We start from the raw sequence: 21,522 nt of genomic DNA, 5'->3' as shown, positions 1-21,522 counted from the left end.
TTGCGGTTCGGCTGCTGTGTGTGTTTGCTGATGCATCTATGATTTAATGTGAGGTTAAAACCTCAAGCCTATCAGAACCTAACCCTCTGAAATTATAGTTATACCAATGGTGGTGAGAAATGGAAAGGTTCTATGAGGGGATGATATGACTGGATGAGGATTTTGTTATTTGAAGAACGTCTGGTTCTAGACTTCAGTGCAGGATTTTTGAGGCAGAGAGAAGAGACTGCAAGGTTGCAGAGTAGCTCGAGGGGTGTCAGGAAGCCTTGTTGGAACAGTTTTCAGGAAAGGAGGGTGGAGTGGAGACATGCCCTGGTGTGCGCGCGCACACACACACACACACACACACACGTGTGCACACACACACCGTAAACTCAAACTGAAACATTAATCAAGTAAGAATCTGTTGAAGACGAAAAGTCCAGATTAATTAAAGTCCAAATCCATTGTTTTATTTTTAATGCCACGTATCCGGGCTTTTACAGTCGAGCACACTCAGTGGTTGAAACGGGGTCTGGCGTGTAGCATGGACTTGATTCCGTCTTGGTTAGCCCGTCACAGTGATACTTCTGAGGCGGGGAACGGAGGAGACTGAATGGCATTTACGTAAAGTGATACAAGATCATGAGCTGAAAAACAAAAGTGCTGAAGTGTAGATCGGACTGGGTGTGTTCATGGAATCAGGACAAACTTGGTGTTTCCTGTCCGGACAGTTGATTGCGGTTCGACACCCACGTCGCCACTCACTGCCACCATGGATGGTTTTGGCGGCACAGTGACGCGCCGCCTGTTCTGGAGGGTCGGGGCCGGCACCCTGCCTGTGCTCTGCGTGTTTTTATCAGCACACTTATTCCCTGTATTTCTTCGGTAGTTTATTGTTGCTCAGAGAAACTAATTATATATCAGGGACAAAAATGGTTTTTTAAATAGATAAAATGTTAGAGAATATGCAGCTATGTGTCTGTGATAGAGTTTCGTTTGTGAAGAAACAAATTACAATGAAACATTGACACATCGAAGGATGTGCCTTGTTCTGAAGGAGACAGCGGAGGGACAGCTAGACCAGCGGGTGCGGCAGTGAGCTGGCGCAGGTCGGGCTGGCCCGGCCCTCCGAGCTTGGCCGCCCGCCAGAGCGCAGGGTGCCCGCGGCCTGGGAGGCTGCTGCCGGACCACGTGCCGGGACGTCAGGCTGTTAGAACCTGCAGCTCTTCCCAGGTAGTGGTTTCCCTTCTGTGCCATTTGACCCAACATGTCGCAGTGTTGTCTGTCTGTCTCTGTCGGTGTCTCTCTATCTTGTATATGAAAGAGCTTCCCCGTGGCCTGGTGGTCTCCTTCACGGTTTTAGCCTATTATTTGGCATGGCTGTTCCTTATTTTTCGAAACGACTGACATAGCAGTGGCCACATAGCACAGACCTCGACCACGTGGACTGAGCACGTTTCGGCGCAGGACAGGAAATCAGCCGTTGTGTTCATGCCGTGGGCTCAGTGTCGCTACTCAGAGGCTGCTTTGTGTCCAGCTGATGCACACACAGCTTCAGGGTGGTGGCCGAGGAAAACGCCCTCCCCTCTGCGTGAATCTACGTGTCACTAGATGTTTTCGGCCACATCCTCAGTCCTGCAGGGTCACTGCAGCTGTCATTACAGAGTCAGAGGCCAGGGTGACACTTCCTCATGGGACCCATCATTTCCTATTGCAATCTGTGTTCCTTTTTTTCCTTTTGCATTTTAAAACAATATCAGAGGCTTACGCTACAGTTCAGATTACAGCTCAGGAGTCCGCTGCTTCCGTCACGAACTTCTGGAGGGAGAGCCATGGAGGGAGCTACAGAATCTCGGGGCCTCGCTCCAGCGCAGGGGCGAACATCAGGGCGCTGGCGGGACCTGTCGCTTGTGTTCCATCAGGAGCTACGGAAGCTCGGGGCCTCGCTCCAGCGCAGGGGTGGACCTCAGGGCACTGGCGGGACCTGTCGCTTGTGTTCCATCAGGAGCTACGAAAGCTCGGGGCCTCGCTCCAGCGCAGGGGTGGACCTCAGGGCACTGGCGGGACCTGTCGCTTTGTGTTCCACTGAGCAGCTTCTACGTGCAGTGAGACGGTTACAAGTCCACGTGGATTTGCCATTTATTGCCCTAGTTTTACTTAATTGATGGCATAGCCACCAACTTAGGGCATTGTTTATTCTGATTATGATGTGATTTTTGAAGAAGTATTTTAGTTTCTGTTTAGTTGGCAATATTGTTATTTTTCATAGGAAGATACAGAATTTTGTGGAAAGTGAGCGAATTATGCAGTTTCAAGGTCAGAACGTTACTGCCTCTCACCTGCGGCAGCAGCCTGACCTGCGAAGAGCTGCAGGCCGGGGCCCAGTCCTCTAGAAGGCGATGGTCTGAACGTTTACTGCCTCTCACCTGCGGCAGCAGCCTGACCTGCGAAGAGCTGCAGGCCGGGCCCAGTCCTCTAGAAGGCGATGGTCTGAACGTTACTGCCGCTCACCTGCGACAGCAGCCTGGCCTGCGAAGAGCTGCAGGCCGGGGCCCAGTCCTCTAGAAGGCGATGGTCTGAACGTTACTGCCGCTCACCTGCGACAGCAGCCTGACCTGCGAAGAGCTGCAGGCCGGGGCCCAGTCCTCTAGAAGGCGATGGTCTGAACGTTACTGCCGCTCACCTGCGACAGCAGCCTGACCTGCGAAGAGCTGCAGGCCGGGGCCCAGGCCCCTAGAAGGTGATGGTCTGAACGTTACTGCCGCTCACCTGCTGCAGCAGCCTGGCCTGCGAAGAGCTGCAGGCCGGGGCCCAGGCCCCTAGAAGGTGATGGTCTGAACGTTTACTGCCGCTCACCTGCTGCAGCAGCCTGACCTGCGAAGAGCTGCAGGCCGGGGCCCAGGCCCCTAGAAGGTGATGGTCTGAACGTTTACTGCCGCTCACCTGCTGCAGCAGCCTGACCTGCGAAGAGCTGCAGGCCGGGGCCCAGGCCCCTAGAAGGCGATGGTCTGAACGTTTACTGCCTCTCACCTGCTGCAGCAGCCTGACCTGCGAAGAGCTGCAGGCCGGGGCCCAGGCCCCTAGAAGGTGATGGTCTGAACGTTACTGCCTCTCACCTGCTGCAGCAGCCTGACCTGCGAAGAGCTGCAGGCCGGGGCCCAGGCCCCTAGAAGGTGATGGTCTGAACGTTTACTGCCTCTCACCTGCTGCAGCAGCCTGGCCTGCGAAGAGCTGCAGGCCGGGCCCAGGCCCCTAGAAGGTGATGGTCTGAACGTTACTGCCTCTCACCTGCGGCAGCAGCCTGACCTGCGAAGAGCTGCAGGCCGGGGCCCAGTCCCCTAGAAGGTGATGGTCTGAACAGATGCCGTGGCCGAGGCGCAGATGAGCGGCACCCAGCTAGTTCAGCGTCTGGCATGCAGTTGGCACCTAGTGAGCATTTGCTGATTGAGTCAGGGCACCAAGGTGTCGATCCAGATCAAACCTGTCTGTAGATAAGTTCGCATCTATCCCTGCTCACTGCCCCGGTTCTCCTAGTTTCGCTGCGACCGGGCGGAAGTCAGTGAGCAGTCACTTCTGTTCTGGAGACGTCTGTCCAGAGCCATGGGTAAGCTTCAGTGATGGTGGGAGTGACCTGCATTTGTGCTCTCTGGCCGAGTAGCCGCCCCCCACTTGTGACTGGCTGGTGGAGCTGAGGAGCTGGGGTTCAGTTTACTCGCTTCGAAAAACTCCACCGAAACAGCACACGCAGCTGGGCGTTCGTGCAGGGACGCGGCCAGGGTAGGAGGTGGGAGGTCTGGTCTCTCCTCGCCGTGTTTGTCCAGAGCTAGCACTTCTGCTGTTAGACTGTGTGTTAGAAGTGGCTCACCAGTGAGAAAATGGGGTTAAAGATGTCCTTTCCACTCCCTGACTGCCACCAAGCGCAGGTGCGAATCAACAGTGTTGTGTCCACCAGCTGGAGCATAGGGGAGGCCCCGGACAGCCCCGTGCACAGGAAGTGTTGCCGGAGCTGGGCCTGGCTGGCCCACGGTGCTGCTCTCTGCCGTCAGCAGACTCGTGGAGGTGACAGGGTGTTGCTCCAGCTCAGGAGCTTGCGTTACCTGTCTAATAGGACGGCTCTGTTAGGGTACGGCTTCCCGGCTCTTCCAGAGCGGCTCCGGCCCGAGCTCTGTGCTGCCGAGGGCGCCGCGGGGAACGGGTCTCTGCATTCAGGGCTGTGCTCTGCCGGGCGGCGCCGAGCCTCAGCGCCCAGCCACGTCTGGAAGTGGGTCAGACCTCTCTGCTGTGCGTCTCGAGTTATCAACGTGGTCTTTTAGAACACCTGTTTTTTTAGCCAACTTTGAAATCCAAACTAAGGGTGGAAAATAGGTTATTTCAATGCTTCCAGAAATACTTTACAGGAAAAAACGGACTCGGCACCATTTCTATTTTAAAGCGGCTCCTGGGAAGGCAGCTCAGAAGCAGCTGTGGCAGCGAGGCGGGTCCGCAGGCATCTGCGGTCACTCACGTCACCTTGGGGACATGAATCGGGCTGGTGGAGTATCAGCACCGTCCTTTGAGACTTAGTAGAAATGTTTGTAATCTTGACTGTTACGTAAGGTGCAAGAAGAGACTGGACATGGAGAGAATGTGGGGCATGGGGTGGGTGCTGGGCAGGGCCTGGCTCCTGCACCGGAGCGTTGGGCCCAGCTCAGGGATGGCGTTCCCACGGGCGCTGCAGATGAGCTGGTTGTTGGGTCGCCGTCACTGTCAGCAAGATGACTGTCTCTCTTCCTCCCGTCCTGCTCCGTATGTCGCGCAGGGCGACGTCGGGCTCGCGATGGGGAAACTGTACGGAAACGACTTCAGCCAGACCACCATCTCGCGCTTCGAAGCCTTGAACCTCAGCTTTAAGAACATGTGCAAGTTAAAGCCGCTTCTGGAGAAGTGGCTCAACGATGCAGGTGAGGGGGGGCCTCACTGTGGGGCCTTGGGGGTTCAGGTGGGTGACAGCCAGCCTAGCAGCGCCCTGGGGGACCTTGTAGGTACTGTTGGGTGACAGCCGGCCTCGCTTTCCGGGGGGACCTCGTGGGTGCTGTTGGGTGACAGCTGGCCTCGTTGTCCATGGGGACCTTGCAGGTGCTGTTGTGTAAAGGGGGTTTCTATGTCTTACTGCCTAATTGGGCTATAGAATTCCGACGTGCAGCAGTCTTGGGAGGATTCGTGTAAATTACGGTCCCATAAGCCCGAGAGCTAATTCATTTAAATAGTCATTGCTGGGCACACAATCAACAACCTTTGGCTTTGGAAGATTTCTTGTATTGGAGCCAGGGTTAGTGACAGTTGAAGGAAGGGGAAAAAGACCTATGTATTTAAATAAACTTGAAAAACAAGTTTATTGGTTCTTCCTCAATGAATTATAATAAATTTGTTCTTTTCTTTTTTTTTTATAAATCCTCACTTGAGGATATTTTTCCATTGCTTTTTAGAGAGAATGGGAGGGAGGGAGGGAGGGAGGGAGGGAGGGAGGGAGGGAGAAAGAGAGGGATAAAGAAGCATCAACGTGAGAGAAACACATCCATTGGTTGCCTCCTGGACCTGCCCCGATGGGCTGGGGACTGAACCTGCAACCCAGTTTGTGCTCTTGACTGGGAATCGAACCCAAGACCTTTGGGTCTGCAAGCTGATGCTCTAAGCCCCGAGCCACACTGGCCGAGGCAGTAAACCTGTTCTTGATAGCATTTCTGTTTCTACTACTAAAATGCCCACATATCTCATACGTGAGAAATTGAGCTTTACCTTGTGTGTTTGTGCTGAGGTTTCCTTTTGGGAAATGAGGAGTTTGAGTCAGAACTACAGACTGAGAGCACATGCAGATCCCTCCGGGGGCGGGGACTGTCCAGCCCCCCGGGCTGCTTAAGGCCCATGAGACCAGTGCCAGCTCGCATCACACACCTTCCATTGAGCCTGACCAAGCAGAGCAGGCTGACCTTCAAGTTGGTAATTTTGTGTGGCCCATGAATGATGTTATAAATATCCTAATGGCCCTCAGCAGAAAAAGGGTTCCTACCCCTGCTAGATGGTGGTTCTCACTTAGGTGGGAACAAAACCAGGTGTTTGGAAAAGATAGACCTGGAACCCCACCCTTGGACAGTGATTCCGTGGCCCGGTAACCTTCCTGAGCGCCACAGGTGAGACCCGCTGCGCTGCCCTTCCCCTGCTGGCACGGGGCGGAAAGAAGCCCAGAGCTGGCTCCGAGGTGCCGGGCCACTCGGCTGCCAGTGACGGAGCCTTGCTGTTTCGACGTCTGAGACTTGAGAAGTGTTCCGTCTGTGGAGGAAGTTCCGCCCTAGGTGTACTAATAAAGTGAGGGACCATTTGAAGATAAATATTGAATGTGCAGCGATTTCCAACACGCGTTCCTTTGTCCCTAGAGCTAATAAATGAATAAGCAAATAAAACCAAAACATTAAGAACAGCGCAGAAGAGGTGGAGACCTGAGTCTCGGCAGAAGAGTAGATGTGTGTCCCTCAGAAACAAGGCGGAGGCCGTGGGGACAGGGCAGTCGCCATCCTCAGACACAGCAGCTAGAGCAGCAGCGCGGCCTGGCGGCGACCTCTGCGTGCGCTCACTGCTTGGACGCTCGTCAGCTGTGTTGTTGATGTACGTGTACGTGTGTGAAGCACGCTCAGCTCCTCTGACCTGTTCTCTCCTTGTGTACAGAGAACCTGTCGTCAGATTCGGCTCTCTCCAGCCCGAGCGCCCTGAATTCTCCAGGGCAGGGGGTTGAGGGCTTGAACCGCAGGAGGAAGAAACGCACCAGCATAGAGACCAACATCCGCGTGGCCTTAGAGAAGAGCTTCTTGGAGGTCAGGAGTCACTTTCCTGGACGTGGGCTCATCTGTGCGGCACTGTAATGTTAGACACGGTCAGCCACGGCCCTGTGCTGACGCCGTCATGGAGAAAGGAAGATGACAGGGACAGAACGAGAGTGCTTGGGGCCCAGGAGCGCAGGCTCATCCACGGGCTTTCGTGGGACAGGTGGCAGCTGCCACAGGACACAGGAGCCCACAGACGGGGCAGGGGTGCGAGAGCAGCGGCTGCGGGAGAGCCAGGAGGGGTCAGCACACACACGTGCTGTGCTTTTGGCGTCCAGTGTCTGCTTAGAGCAGCAGCCTGGGACCGGACACCAAGGGCCTGAGAGCCAGGCTGGGGAGTTCACGTTAAGTCAACAATACTTGACTCTCTGGGTTTTATGCCAGGGAGCGTCCCAGTCGAGGCCCGAGCACAGCTCCGACTGAGCCAGAGCCTGAGCACCTGGGAGGAGCACTGGGCCAGGAGTCCTTAGCGTCTACCACCTAGGACCTGTGTGCTTGGTCAGCCCCTGGGCCCTTGGGCGGACGTCCCTTTCTGCAGAAACACGTCTCCTGCCCCAGAGGCTACGCCTGCCTCCCGCAGTCCAACTGCCATTTGTGCGCTGAGCCAGCTCTCAGGTTCCTGCTGGTGTGTAAGGCTGACTTGTTACTAACTTACTGTTAATTTTACTCAAGATTAGCAACCCTTAAAACTAAAAAGAATGTAAACATTCAAGAATAACGTATTCTGAGTTACTAGGAATAGATGTAATGGACATGTGCTCCCTGGAGTGTGTGCTGTGGACGATTTGCTGGGGTGGGCCTCTGCATCCAGGCCCCCTCCTGCCGCCCCACCCCCATCTCTGTGTTCACATGACGACAGCTGTGCCGGTAGTTCACAGGCTGTTCCGACAGACGGTTCTCCCCTCGCAGAACCAAAAGCCTACCTCGGAGGAGATCACCATGATCGCCGAGCAGCTCAACATGGAGAAGGAGGTGATCCGCGTGTGGTTCTGTAACCGCCGCCAGAAGGAGAAGAGGATCAACCCGCCCAGCAGCGGCGGGACGAGCAGCTCGCCCATCAAAGCGATTTTCCCCAGCCCGACCTCACTGGTGAGGATGGGGCGGGCGCGGGCTGGCTCCACCCGTGAGCCGCTCGGCCGTGTGTTTCCTGGTAGCATTCGTTGTATGTACGTGCATGTTGCATAAATGTATGTGACTTACGTTGTCAATGTCACCAAAGTAATTGGCCTTCGTGTTGCTGAGCCAAGAACTGGTCCATCTGCTTCCAGCACACAGCCCGGTCTCCCCACCTCGGGCTCCCTGACTTCTCCGGTGTTGCGTTCTAGGCCGCTGTGACCCTGGTTGTCCAAGAACCACTCACTCTTCTCATCTGTGTTGAATTCTAATGCCCAGTTTGTCACATCCGCACCACCAAGTGACAGCAAGTTCCCAGGTGGCCTTTGCTCGAGAGCCGGCCTTGTGCTGTAGCCGTCACCGCGGGGCTTCACTGACGCCTCACTGTTCCCGTCAGAACAGACCCTTCCCAGTGCCCGCGGGACACCCTAGACCTGTAGGGGGACTAAGCGGGACGCCCCGTCCACCCAGGATCCCAGCGCCAGGAGCCTGGGTGGCCTTTCTGGTCCCTTCCGGTTCACCTGTTCTACCCTGGCGCCAGCGCCCTGTGCAGGAGGCTCTCCTGCGGCTGCAGCACTCAGGGCGAGGGCAGGTGGGCTCCGGCCACGGCCTGGGTGGCCTTCTGGTCCCTCCGGCTCACCTGCTCTGCCCTGGCGCCAGTGCCCCGTGCAGGAGGCTCTCCTGCGGCTGCAGCACTCGGTGCGAGGGCAGGTGGGCTCCGGCCACGGCCTGGGTGGCCTTCTGGTCCCTCCGGCTCACCTGCTCTGCCCTGGCGCCAGCGCCCCGTGCAGGAGGCTCTCCTGCGGCTGCAGCACTCGGTGCGAGGGCAGGTGGGCTCCGGCCACGGCCTGGGTGGCCGTCAGCTCCGCTCTGGCGGGTGGCTGTCCACTTGTACTAGAGAGGAGACAGCGTTTCTTCCCAAACTCTAGACCTATTTTGTTATTTCAAAGAAAAATTGTCTGTTTTTTAAAAATTTGTTTCACATTCTTTGCATAACATCATTTCATGAAGAACAAAAACAGAACAGTCTTGTCCCCACAGAGTCAGAAATAAAACCAGACAGGAAGCCGAGATGTGCTGATCCTGGTGAACAGTGTCCTCGTTCAGCTCAGGGTGGCGGTTGGTGCTGTGCTCGACCCACACGGCTGCGATGGGGTCTCCAAGTCGCCGGCCTCGGGAGGGGCCGCGCCCCGCACGGCCTCAGCGTGGGCCTGTCTCATGCCAGGGCCAGGGAGGAATTATGAAATCACCTCTTGGGCCCTGGTGCTTTGTTCTATTGTTCGTCTATAATATTTAAATTCTATCTTGGAATTTTAAAATTTTATGTGCGACATAAGTCTACAGATGGACTTAAATTTTTTAATTTTAATTTTTAAATTCTTTTGCATATTTTTGTTTGTGACCTCTAGGTGGCAACCACGCCAAGCCTTGTGACGAGCAGCTCAGCAACAACCCTCACGGTCAGCCCTGTCCTCCCTCTGACCAGCGCCGCGGTGCCCAGCCTCTCCGTTGCAGGTACCCCCTCTCCCGTGTGGGTACCCCTCTCCCGTGTGGGTACCCCTCTCTGGTGCAGGTACCCCTCTCCGGTGCAGGTACCCCCTCTCCCGTGTGGGTACCCCTCTCCGGTGCAGGTACCCCCTCTCCCGTGTGGGTACCCTTCTCTGGTCAGGTACCCCCTCTCCCATGTGGGTACCCCTCTCTGGTGCAGGTACCCCTCTCCGGTGCAGGTACCCCCTCTCCCGTGTAGGTACCCCTCTCTGGTGCAGGTACCCCTCTCCGGTGCAGGTACCCCCTCTCCCGTGTAGGTACCCCTCTCTGGTGCAGGTACCTCTCTCTGGTGCAGGCACATGGTAGCCAGGCTACGCCGCTATGATGAGCAGTTTCTCTGAGAATCTGCCCTTAAACTGTCAGTTACAGCTCCAAAGAGGTATTGCTTTGTTTTAAAGTTACATGTGAAAACCTGAACTCCAAAAAATCAGGCACAGTGATTTCACCAGAAATAATACTCTCACATAAAGACGTCATCTTTCTGTTCCTTCTCACCTCACTGTCTTCATTGCTCCCAGAGCTGTTTCTCAAACACCAGCTTTCTTCCCAAGTCGCTCCCCTTACAAACCTGCCAGCACAGCTGTCCGCGTGAGGACAGCCTCCCGTCACCTGTGGTTCTTAGAAGGCGCTTCCTGTGGGCCTGTCTCCACGCGTCTCTCTCCCCTCATCCTCAGCACGCAGAGGCGCGGGCTTTCGTGACGGGCACCCGTCTGCATGTCTCCCTGCTGCCCGGCTGAGACGGCCGTGCCTCCTGGGGACAGTGTGGAGCGCCCAGGACGCTCGCATTCCCCTGCCTGTGTCCTACGTGATTCATTCTACAATTAATTCTCTGTGCCAGTGGGCTTGGCACTGCTCCAAGGTCTGGATGTTCTTTTAGTTTCTGGGCCTCGCTCAGTGCCTGGCGCACTCATTATGTGCGCTTGAATGAATGAGTGCGCTTCCCCTGGGCCCTCCTTCGAACAGCAAGTTTCCCAAACACATTCAAACAGACTGGGGTAGTCGTCAGAAGATTCCAGGGACGTGCGATGTGTGTGCGTTCTCGACCTCCCCCAGGCTGAGGACGCCGGGGTCTCAGGTGGGCTTCTGGGGCTCACGGTGTAGCTGTGGGGACATTGGTTCTCTGTGGGGACATTGGATTTCTGGGGCTCACAGTGTAGCTGTGGGACATTGGTTCTCTGTGGGGACATTGGATTTCTGGGGCTCACGGTGTAGCTGTGGGACATTGGTTCTCTGTGGGGACATTGGATTTCTGGGGCTCACGGTGTAGCTGTGGGACATTGGTTCTCTGTGGGGACATTGGATTTCTGGGGCTCACGGTGTAGCTGTGGGGACATTGGTTCTCTGTGGGGACATTGGATTTCTGAGGCTCACGGTGTAGCTGTGGGACATTGGTTCTCTGTGGGGACATTGGATTTCTGGGGCTCACGGTGTAGCTGTGGGACATTGGTTCTCTGTGGGGACATTGGATTTCTGGGGCTCACGGTGTAGCTGTGGGACATTGGTTCTCTGTGGGGACATTGGATTTCTGAGGCTCACAGTGTAGCTGTGGGACATTGGTTCTCTGTGGGACATTGGATTTCTGGGGCTCACAGTGTAGCTGTGGGACATTGGTTCTCTGTGGGGACATTGGATTTCTGGGGCTCACAGTGTAGCTGTGGGACATTGGTTCTCTGTGGGGACATTGGATTTCTGGGGCTCACGGTGTAGCTGTGGGGACATTGGTTCTCTGTGGGGACATTGGATTTCTGGGGCTCACGGTGTAGCTGTGGGACATTGGTTCTCTGTGGGGACATTGGATTTCTGGGGCTCACAGTGTAGCTGTGGGACATTGGTTCTCTGTGGGGACATTGGATTTCTGGGGCTCACGGTGTAGCTGTGGGACATTGGTTCTCTGTGGGGACATTGGATTTTTGGGGCTCACGGTGTAGCTGTGGGGACATTGGTTCTCTGTGGGGACATTGGGTTTCTGGGGCTCACAGTGTAGCTGTGGGACATTGGTTCTCTGTGGGGACATTGGATTTCTGGGGCTCACGGTGTAGCTCTGGGGACATTGGTTCTCTGTGGGGACATTGGGTTTCTGGGGCTCACAGTGTAGCTGTGGGACATTGGTTCTCTGTGGGGACATTGGGTTTCTGGGGCTCACAGTGTAGCTGTGGGACATTGGTTCTCTGTGGGGACATTGGATTTCTGGGGCTCACGGTGTAGCTGTGGGGACATTGGTTCTCTGTGGGGACATTGGATTTCTGGGGCTCACGGTGTAGCTGTGGGGACATTGGTTCTCTGTGGGGACATTGGATTTCTGAGGCTCACGGTGTAGCTGTGGGGACATTGGTTCTCTGTGGGGACATTGGATTTCTGGGGCTCACAGTGTAGCTGTGGGACATTGGTTCTCTGTGGGGACATTGGATTTCTGGGGCTCACGGTGTAGCTGTGGGACATTGGTTCTCTGTGGGACATTGGATTTCTGGGGCTCACGGTGTAGCTGTGGGACATTGGTTCTCTGTGGGGACATTGGGTTTCTGGGGCTCACAGTGTAGCTGTGGGACATTGGTTCTCTGTGGGGACATTGGATTTCTGGGGCTCACGGTGTAGCTGTGGGGACATTGGTTCTCTGTGGGGACATTGAATTTCTGAGGCTCACGGTGTAGCTGTGGGACATTGGTTCTCTGTGGGGACATTGGATTTCTGGGGCTCACGGTGTAGCTGTGGGACATCGGTTCTCTGTGGGGACATTGGATTTCTGGGGCTCACGGTGTAGCTGTGGGACATCGGTTCTCTGTGGGGACATTGGATTTCTGGGGCTCACGGTGTAGCTGTGGGACATTGGTTCTCTGTGGGGACATTGGATTTCTGGGGCTCACAGTGTCGCTGTGGGGACATTGGTTCTCTGCGCTCCTGTCTGACTCCCACACTCTTGGGCTCTGTGACCCAACATTGGTATAGAAAGTGAATAGACGTTTTCACACACGTGTGAATCTAAGGGTGAACTTTCCCGTCTGGTGTCTCAGTCCAGACTCCGTCCTCTGTGCCCGACGGCTGGAGCTCGTCAGTCCTCCCTGCAGCGCCCCGGGTCGGCCAGGGGTGCCTTCCGCTGGCCCCAGTGTCGCCAAGCGATCCCTTGTTCCCTGTACAGGGCGCGCTCGGGCTCGTCGCCACATTTCCCAGCCGGGCGCAGGGCACTGCCGGGCCCACACTCCTGCTGGTGAGGGAGGGGCTTCGGAGCCCAGGCCTGGGCCAGACGCGCCCACACGTGTGCTGTGCTTCTGGGGCGTCTTGACGGAAATAAGTGTCCAGCCCTGGCCAGTCTTGCTCAGCGGTTAGAGTGTCGGCCTGCGGTCCGGAGAGACGGGGTTCAGTTCCCGCTAAGGGCATGTACCACGGTTGTGGTTTTTCCCCGGCCCTGGTTGGTCGTGCGGGTGGCAGCCACTCGATGTGTCCCTTTCACGTCGATGTTTCTCTCTCTCTCTCTCTCTCTTCCTCTCTCTCCCTCTCATTCTGTCTGAACAAAAAATGGAAAAGTGTCCTCGGGTGAGGATAAAAAAAAGAAAGAAGTGTCTACACACACCATGGGTCTATGTATAAGATGTACACATGTATACACACTCACATATGTCCATCCACACACACCTACATCCACTCTCCTCACCAGCTGTCTAGGTGTATGAAAGTCCGCGAGTTCGTACTGGTATCTCCATTTCTAGTCCAACACCCTGTAGTTCATTGTTTTCTAAGCTTTGGTCCTAAAATGTTTGTTTTTGTGGTTAATTCCATAGAAGCACTATCTAGGTCAGTAGAAAGGACCCTTCAGAGGTGACTGGCTGGCAGACGTCCGTCAGTGGGCTCTGGAGTGCGGCTGAAGGGGCCGCCACTTCCGCAGAGCCCGCTCGGGCTCCTTCCTGACCCGACCCTCTTTCTAGGCACCACGGAGACCGCCTCCAACCACACCGCGACCGTGATCTCCACCGCGCCCCCGGCTGCCTCCGCCGTCACCTCCCCCGCTCTGAGCCCCTCCCCGTCTGCCTCAGCCTCCACGTCCGAGGCCTCGAGTGCCAGCGAGACCAGCACAGCACAGACCACCTCCACCCCTCTGCCCTCTCCTCTCGGCACCAGCCAGGTGGTGGTGACGGCGTCGGGGCTGCAGACGGCAGCGGCCGCCCTTCAGGGAGCTACGCAGCTGCCGGCGAACGCCAGTCTCGCTGCCATGGCAGCCGCTGCAGGGCTGAGCCCAGGCCTGATGGCGCCGTCTCAGTTCGCAGCTGGGTAAGGGCTTTCTCGTCTGTTCCGACCAGAGACCCCGGGGAGGTCATGTCGGGCTCGCGCCTCCAGGAGGCGCTCTGAGCCGTCTCCTTGAAGTGGGCTGTGCGGCTCGGGGCCTTGGTGGTGTGGGTGCCATGTCTGCACAGCCTGGGAGGGCAGTGGTCATCCTCCTTCCAGGTGCTCCGAGCAGCAGGCACTGACCACGCCTGGGGGTGGGCCAGGGGCCCACTGCTCCTGACGCCGTCCCTACCTTCCTGCTGACCTCTCCGCTGACCGCTTTCTGATTCTCACACTCACAGGAGATGTAGCAGTAAAGGTCCCAATTGTGTACCAGCATACATGTGAGAACCACTCTCTAAATATATTCCTTCCCCTGGTGTCTTCTTTTGAAAACAGAGCATGAGCTAACGCAAAGAAGAGCCAGCAAGACTGCGCCCTGGGCGCTGGGCGGATCGAGGTCCTGTTCGCCGCGCGGGGCTTCAGGGAAGCAGCCTGGGCGCTGCCGGCACAGCGAGGCCACGGCGGCGGGTGTGCGCACCTGCTCCCGGCCTGTGCCCTCCTCCTCTGGGCGCCATGCCTGCTCACAGGCTGTCTGTCTTCTCTTGCAGAGGTGCCTTACTCAGCCTGAACCCCGGGACCCTGGGCGGCGCTCTCAGCCCAGCTCTGATGAGCAACAGCACGCTGGCGACGATCCAAGGTCGGTAGCGCTGGTTCCTTCCTCACCTCTTTGTTTTAATGGAGGTGGTCTCCTCTGCCAGAGGTCAGGGTGGTCGGGAGAGTCGAACTGATAATGTGACTGACGAGGACCAAGCAGACGTTCTTGGAAAAAGGCCTTGCGGAGCAGCGCAGGTGTTAGTTCATGTGGTGGAACAGCGGTGTGCCAGTTTGGTGTGCTGTAGGGACCAGGACTGTTGTGTGATGTCCATCTTATGGGAATAGACTCGGGGCAGAGTTTCCCCGAAAAGGTTATCTGAGAAGTCCCCCGAGACCCCTCTGAGGCAGCTCTGACCAAGTGAAACACCTCCCCGTCGGAACCCAAGAGCCACAGCGGAAAAGGTCCTGGCATGACTTCGAGAGCACTGTCACCTCGTGCTAGGCCTGCCCTCCGTGCCCGTCACCACAGAGCATGGGTGCCCTCGGCTGTGACATCTCGCCCAAGCCCAGGGTCCCCTTTGGCCTTAGCGTGCGACCCAGTCTCCAGGCGTGCCAACGGGTGTGCCTCTGGGCTGGTGTCTGAAGGTGCTGACTCAGGATGACAGTCAGAGAGACAGCCTTACATTAATCAGGGAATTTTTTTTTCTTAAAATTAAAATAGTTTGTACTTAAGTGAGAGTTCTTGGAGCCAAGAATAAGCTGCCAACTAACCTCAATAAAAGTCAGTGTTGTGTGGATGATATTTCGACAGCTTATGCTCTGCAGGAGACACGGTCGTCGATGAGTCCCGGACGAGCTAGGCCGTTCGACCTCACGTGAGGTCGCATTGTGCTGAATCGGGGGGGGGGGGGATCCTGTCAGCCACGGCTCGCTTTCGGAATAGGCTTGTGGGGGCCGCGCTCGTGCAGTGGGCGCCCGGGCCGTGGCGCTGCTCCAGGGCAGAATGCTGCCCAGGTGGGGTGCAGCCCAGGGCTCCCTGGAGACCTGGGCCCTTCGTGGCCCTGGGTCTGGGAGCTCAGGAAGGGCCAGGCCGCCCCAGTCCCGCCAGTGAAGTTGCCGAATTCCACACCTAGAGAGACCTTCACGTCTACATGTGGGGGGTGTGGTGTCATGGGCCAGGGAGATATTGGGGGGTTGTCAGATAACAGGAACATTTAATAAAGAGATCGCCCAATTATTTTATTTTATTTTATTTTATTTTTTATCCTCACCCGAGGACATTTTCTCATTTTTTTGTTCAGGTAGAGTGGGAGGGAGAGAGAGGAACAGAGAGAGAGAGAGAGAGAAACATCGACGTGAAAGGGACACATCGAGTGGCTGCCACCACATGACCAACCAGGGCCGGGGACAAACTGCAACCGAAGTACGCGCCCTTAGCGGGAACCGAACCCGGGTCTCTTCGGACCGCAGGTCGACGCTCTAACCGCTGAGCCAAACCGGCCAGGGCTCGCCCAATTATTTTAAAGAAATCTCGCTGATGCCTTCTTTTATCACAGAAAATGCTCGTGCATCAGGGCGAATCCTGACCTGTGATGCCACCTCGGCCGTCACATCCCCGTCTCTGCTTCCTCCTATGACACCTCTGCACCCCCGACCAGTCAGGGACTCAGGTTGCCTCTGAAAGAGACAGCTTGGTCACACCTTACACTGTAGTTGGTGACATATACTGTAATTTATTTTAGACACTTTTGAAAAAGATAGCTTTTCATCTAATGTATCAACTGTGAGGTGCTCAGATCTCTCACGGTGTTGGTGATTGATAGGGCCGACTGTGCACGGTGCTGGGGGGCCGACTGTGCGCGGTGCTGGGGGGCCGACTGTGCACAGTGCTGGGGGCCGATGGGGCCAGCTGTGCACGGTGCTGGGGGGCCGACTGTGCGCGGTGCTGGGGGCCGACGGGGCCAGCTGTGCGCGGTGCTGGGGGCCGACGGGGCCGGCTGTGCGCGGTGCTGGGGGCCGACGGGGCCGGCTGTGCGCGGTGCTGGGGGCCGACGGGGCCGGCTGTGCGCGGTGCTGGGGGCCGACGGGGCCGGCTGTGCGCGGTGCTGGGGGCCGACGGGGCCGGCTGTGCGCGGTGCTGCAAACACTGGACTAGGGGCACTGGAAGGGGGAGCATGAGGTCACGGTCTGCATTACACAGTCACTGCGTTTACCAGGTGCTTCTGGTAGGTATGGAAACCAGGCCGAGCTCTCAGAGCGTGACTGATGGTTAGACAGGCCTCATCCCTTCTTGGTCCTGGTCACGCGCATTAGCTCCTTCGGCCCTTTGGCTGCCTCAGAATTTGCACAGAACGTGAGGTGGTGACAGGGACTCTGCCCAGGAGGAACGTCAGCAAGGGCTGCGTGCAGTGGTCTTGGGAGAGCTGGGGTTCGGTGGCCCCCACCTCCCCAGACCGGAATAACCCTCCTCGCCCGTTGGGGCTTGTCCGCAGCTCTCGCTTCCGGCGGCTCTCTTCCACTGACGTCACTGGATGCAACTGGGAACCTGGTCTTCGCCAACGCGGGCGGAGCCCCCAACATCGTGACTGCCCCTCTGTTCCTGAGCCCCCAGAACCTCTCTCTGCTCACCAGCAACCCGGTCAGCCTGGTCTCTGCCGCCGCAGCCACCGCAGGGAACTCAGGGCCTGTCGCCAGCCTTCACGCCGCCTCCACCTCCGCCGAGTCCATCCAGAACTCTCTCTTCACAGCGGCCTCAGCCAGCGGGGCGGCGTCCACCACCACCACCGCCTCCAAGGCACAGTGAGCGGCGCCGCCAGCCCTTCCGCGTGCACGTCGGGCTGCGACCGGGGTGCGGTGGCTCCCCGGCCCGTGGACGTCGAGAGCAGGAAGGACGGGCACTGGGAGGAAAGGATGAAACCAGACGACATTTGCCTAATTTTGTAATAAAACTGTTTCTTCAGGATTGCTTCATGGATTGGAGAACTTTCTAACCAAAAATTAAAAAAAAAAAAGCAGAAACAAAAAATCAAAAACAAAAAAATAAGTGAAAGGACTACTTCTCATTTCCAGGACGACAGTCAAGGTGGGTCACAACTTTAACATAGGAAGGGGTTTCTTGTTTGTCTAAACTTTTTTTTTCTTAAAAAAAAATCATTTTTATGGGCCTGTTGTACAGGCCAAGAAGTCATAACAAGGTGTTTATAATCATATCAATTGTGTTGGGGGTTCCTTTCTTAACTGGTACAATTGAGGCGGGCCCGTGTTACTGTATCTCTGTGATTATTGCTGTCATTGTTTTATATATATGGTTGGACATGTTTGTCTCGCTCCTGGATCCTGGTTCAGTGAGCTCCCACACTGGGGAGGGCGGGCGGGCGGGGAGCTGCGTTCTCACCTGCGGATGTGCTCGCTGCTTCCTGCCCGCTGCCTGGACGCTCGCGGGTCCAGAGCATCGCTTCCTGCCCGCACGCCGGGCTCCGTGCAGAAGGCCAGGGAGGGTGGCTGCAGCTGCTCCTCCCCCACGCCCACGGGGTGCCTTCGCAGTGCTGGGTGCAGGAAGGAGTTCCCATTGGACTGCGGCTCCCACTCCGACCCTGAGTGACCTGGGCGGTCCCGGCCCCCAGCGCTGCTCCGCCCCCCAGGCCGCTGCAGCGGGCGGGGCTCCCAGAGCAAAGACTACTGCAGGCCCCTGACCGGGCGGCTCCCCTGACTCTCGTCTCCTGAGAAATGCTCCTATTGTCGCTGTGTGTCTGTTCGTTCCATTGTGTGGGAGGGTTTCATCCGAACTTCCTTTAACTTACTGGGCAAAGAACAAATGGACTTGGGGTGGGGACGCGTCCCTCCTTGCTCTGTACGGGAGTTCTCCCAGACTGTTTCCGTTGCTGATTGACACCCACAGATGTGTGAGCAGAGTCTGGGCCACGCTGCCGCCTCTGGCCACAGCTGTCCCTTCCCAGGAGGCTGATGGCCGGGCACCCTGAGACCGCCTTGCCCTTGGCGGGAGCAGGCGCGCCAGCTGCGCGGGTCCGCAGAGCCTCTGAGGGGCTGAGCAGGGACCCGCACCGACCTCGCTCGGCGTCGCCTGCGAGGCGGGTCTGTGGCAATAGCGCCTGTTGCGAGGGGTGGCAGGCCTCTGGCTCTGCTGCAGGTGTGTCTGGCCTGTAAGCGAGCCAAGGAGAGGACGAGTTCGTGAGGCAGCTGGAGAGGGGCGGGCGACTGGGAAATCAGGTGCCCTCTCCGTCCGTGCCCCTCCCTGCAGTGTCTGTGGCCCCCAGGTCTCCTGCCGCAGTGAGCTCCTGCCACCGCTGCAGGGAGGTGGGCGCTGTCCGCGGTGCCCCCCGACCTCGCTGGCCAGCTCGCGCTGCCCCTTTCAGCTGCGGCTGTGGGCTCACCGGCTGCTCCCCTTTCGTCGCTTGCCTGTGGGAGGAGCTCAGATCTGTGTGCTCCTGTCCCGCCAAGCGCCTGGGGGGCTCGTGACATCACGGGTCAGAAACATTGTCACCCCTCGTCGGTCATGTTGTTCCTCTGTCTTCCTGTTTTATCTCGAAGTGTTGCGTTCCCCCAAGTGCCCTCTTCTCCCCTGGCCTTCCCCGAAGCCCCGCACCTGTGACTGCAAGCAGGGAAACTGACAGTGTCCACCGCCTCTTGTGTGTGGTTGTTTTTATGTTGTGTTTTTTTAACTAAGCTTGAACCAAAGTCAATGTTCAGCTGCTGTACCGATGGACTCGCTTGTACCGTGCGGCTCAGGCTCTGCGGAGCTGGATGCTACTGACGACTTCTCTCTCACTGTCTTTGTTGATGTTTGTACAAGTTGCTGCTGCTTTAACCTTTTATGTTGGTAACTGTACTATCCTCTGGGCAGACATGACTTGATTTTTAACTAGTTTATTTAGTATGGTGTGTAAATAGAAGGGCAGTGTCGGTGACTAACTTTTCTCTCTCCGCCCGCTGTTCCTCTGATGTAGTTACATTTCATCTTTTATCCTGGCTTAACATCTCTAATTTGAGTCTGCGCAAATGGTTTTAGGACTGTCAGCAATACTGCAGCTGCCCTGGTGACAGTCCTGCCCTTGGGAGTGGGGGGTGCAGAGGCAGGCTCCAGGGAGGGGGTGCTGAGGCCCACCACCCTGGATTAGAGGTTGTAGCCTTATTGCCCCAAATTGCTACCAAAGGAAGAGTCACGCCCCAAGGGGCTGAAGCCCATTGGGTCAGAGAGGGCAGCGCAGGCTGTGTCTGTGTTCACCCATGTGCTACAGTGACTCCCCTCCCAGGTGAGATTCACCCACAGACTGATGTTCGAAAGGAGACTAAGCTCTAAGTGTCAGCATGGTGGTCACTCGCCGTGCTCTCCAGTCGGTGTGGGGTGAGGGTCCTGCCTGAGGATCACTTTGAGGATAAACCTTAAACCAGCATAAAACCTGTATTTAAATGAAAGAAATCCTTAGACAAAGGTAACTTAATTTTTTTCCCTAGTATTTAAGAAACAGTGTGAAATGAAAGGTGCACGTGTACACGTGCACACGAGACACTAAAACAGCTGGTAGCTCGGACCCTGCGTGGGCGCTCGCGACGCACAGCTCCTGGTGCGGCCCTCGTCCTTGCCCTGTGTCCTCCGCGGGAGTGGTCTCTGAAGCTGGGTACTTAGACATAGCTCTTCGACGCCTTCTGTGGGAGTCTGGAGTTTAGGGGGCATCTGACCAAAAGGAGGTGTTGGGTAGAGTCCCTGCATTTCTAAGAGGAAGGCCAGGCAGGTCATCACAGCGCATGTGTGCGTCGTCGTCTTCCCTCATGTTTATGCAGGTTTTCTCCATCCCTGCATTTGGTTAACACATCGGACCAAAGACTAGCTCTGGTGCCCCTGTGGTGGGCTCTCCCTGGCACTGGCCTCCCGGGGGGCGGGCTGTCTGAGCCCTGCCTGGCCAGGCCGTGCCGCCTGGCTGTGAGCCCTGCACTGTCCCTGGCTCAGAAGACGGCGGGTGGAGTGCTGTGTGAGTTCAGGTGTTCCTGCAGGTATCTCTACAGCTCTTTGGATTTGTCCACATCCAATCATGTGATGTCACACACGCTTCCTTTATTATTCGATAAGAAACATGAGCACCATCCCCGCTCACGCAGCTTGTCACCGGAGGGTTGGAGCGCGGGCCGGCCGCGGCGTGGCTCTGCTTCAGGGCGCACGCTGGGGCAGCGGCGTGTGTGGGGTGCGCAGCGAGGGAGCTCACCGCTCCGCCCCGCCATCGCTGGGGAAGCGCGATGATACCTCTTTTTGATGTTGCTTTGTCCTGTTGCCCTTCACTGGCTGCAGAGGTGGGTGCCCGTCTCCATCCCCAGAGCACAGGCCTTCGCTTGGCAGGTGTTTGAATTCCGCCCACTCTAACCTTGAAGTTCCTGTTTAAACTGCTGGGGAAGCTGGCTATGTTTGCAAACGGGGGAGTCAGCGTGGACTTTCACAGGAGTGGGTGCTGATGTGAACAGCGCAGTTGGTGTGTGGTGACCTGTGGCTTGCAGAAGCTCATGGAGGCCGTGGTCCGAGGCTCTCAGGCCCCGCCCCCTCCCGGACTTTCCTTACCAAGAGGAAGTAAGATCGTTGTGCTAGGAAGACAAGGGAGAAGTGTTGGCAGGAGAGGGCGGCGGCCGGGGCAGCCAGTGGGAACACGGGGCCATGGTGGGGGCCGCCCAGTGCCCGCGGGGCACCTCCGCTTCTCGCTACGTCGGTACCGAGAGCGGGCGAAGTGGAGCTCTGTCTCCCAGCCGTGTTCATTAGAGCTGAAACCTTGAAAGACCAAAGACCTGGAATGCAAAGCGGTTCAGATGGGAAAGAGCAGGCGGGTGAGTTTGAACATCGCGTCACGAGTTCAGGTGTGTGCGTGCGAGCACGGCATTGTTCGTGGGGTGCTAGCTGGCCATTGTGTAGTCATTCTCAGCCTTACGACATTGTGAGGACAACACTGTATAAAATGGGAATTCTTCCTCAGCATTAACCTTCACTTCCGAGAAGGAAGAGACCCTCCTGGGCCATCAGGGAGCGAGGGCAGCCTTGCAGGGCGCACACTCGCGTGGACTCGGACAGCGGGCGGGGACCGTGGTCCTCCTGGGCTGGTGCCTCCTGTTCCGCCTCGTTCGTGCTCCCCGCGGTGCTGAGACCTGAGACCCAGGCAGCGGTCGGGAGGCTCCTCTC

At 56.9% G+C, this 21,522-nt stretch overlaps 1 protein-coding gene across 3 annotated transcripts in view; it reads left to right on the top strand.

The window, feature by feature from the left end:
• Window positions 1-17,380, top strand: part of POU2F1 (POU class 2 homeobox 1) — a 103,725-nt gene extending 86,345 nt beyond the window's left edge. For all 3 annotated transcript variants that reach the window (XM_036272931.1, XM_036272933.1, XM_036272934.1), the window contains exons 10-16: window positions 4,781-4,922; window positions 6,682-6,827; window positions 7,746-7,925; window positions 9,359-9,464; window positions 13,415-13,757; window positions 14,363-14,451; window positions 16,841-17,380. In XM_036272931.1, the coding sequence (XP_036128824.1) occupies window positions 4,781-4,922; window positions 6,682-6,827; window positions 7,746-7,925; window positions 9,359-9,464; window positions 13,415-13,757; window positions 14,363-14,451; window positions 16,841-17,151 (1,317 nt within the window). In that variant the 3' untranslated portion in view covers window positions 17,152-17,380. The remainder of the gene's footprint in view (window positions 1-4,780; window positions 4,923-6,681; window positions 6,828-7,745; window positions 7,926-9,358; window positions 9,465-13,414; window positions 13,758-14,362; window positions 14,452-16,840) is intronic.
• The last annotated feature ends 4,142 nt before the right edge of the window (window positions 17,381-21,522 follow it).

This window comes from Molossus molossus, unplaced genomic scaffold (assembly GCF_014108415.1).
Source record: "Molossus molossus isolate mMolMol1 unplaced genomic scaffold, mMolMol1.p scaffold_m16_p_20, whole genome shotgun sequence".
Classification (NCBI taxonomy): domain Eukaryota; kingdom Metazoa; phylum Chordata; class Mammalia; order Chiroptera; family Molossidae; genus Molossus; species Molossus molossus.
Note: the sequence above shows the minus strand (reverse complement) of the source record. Positions and strands in the feature narration are given on the sequence as shown.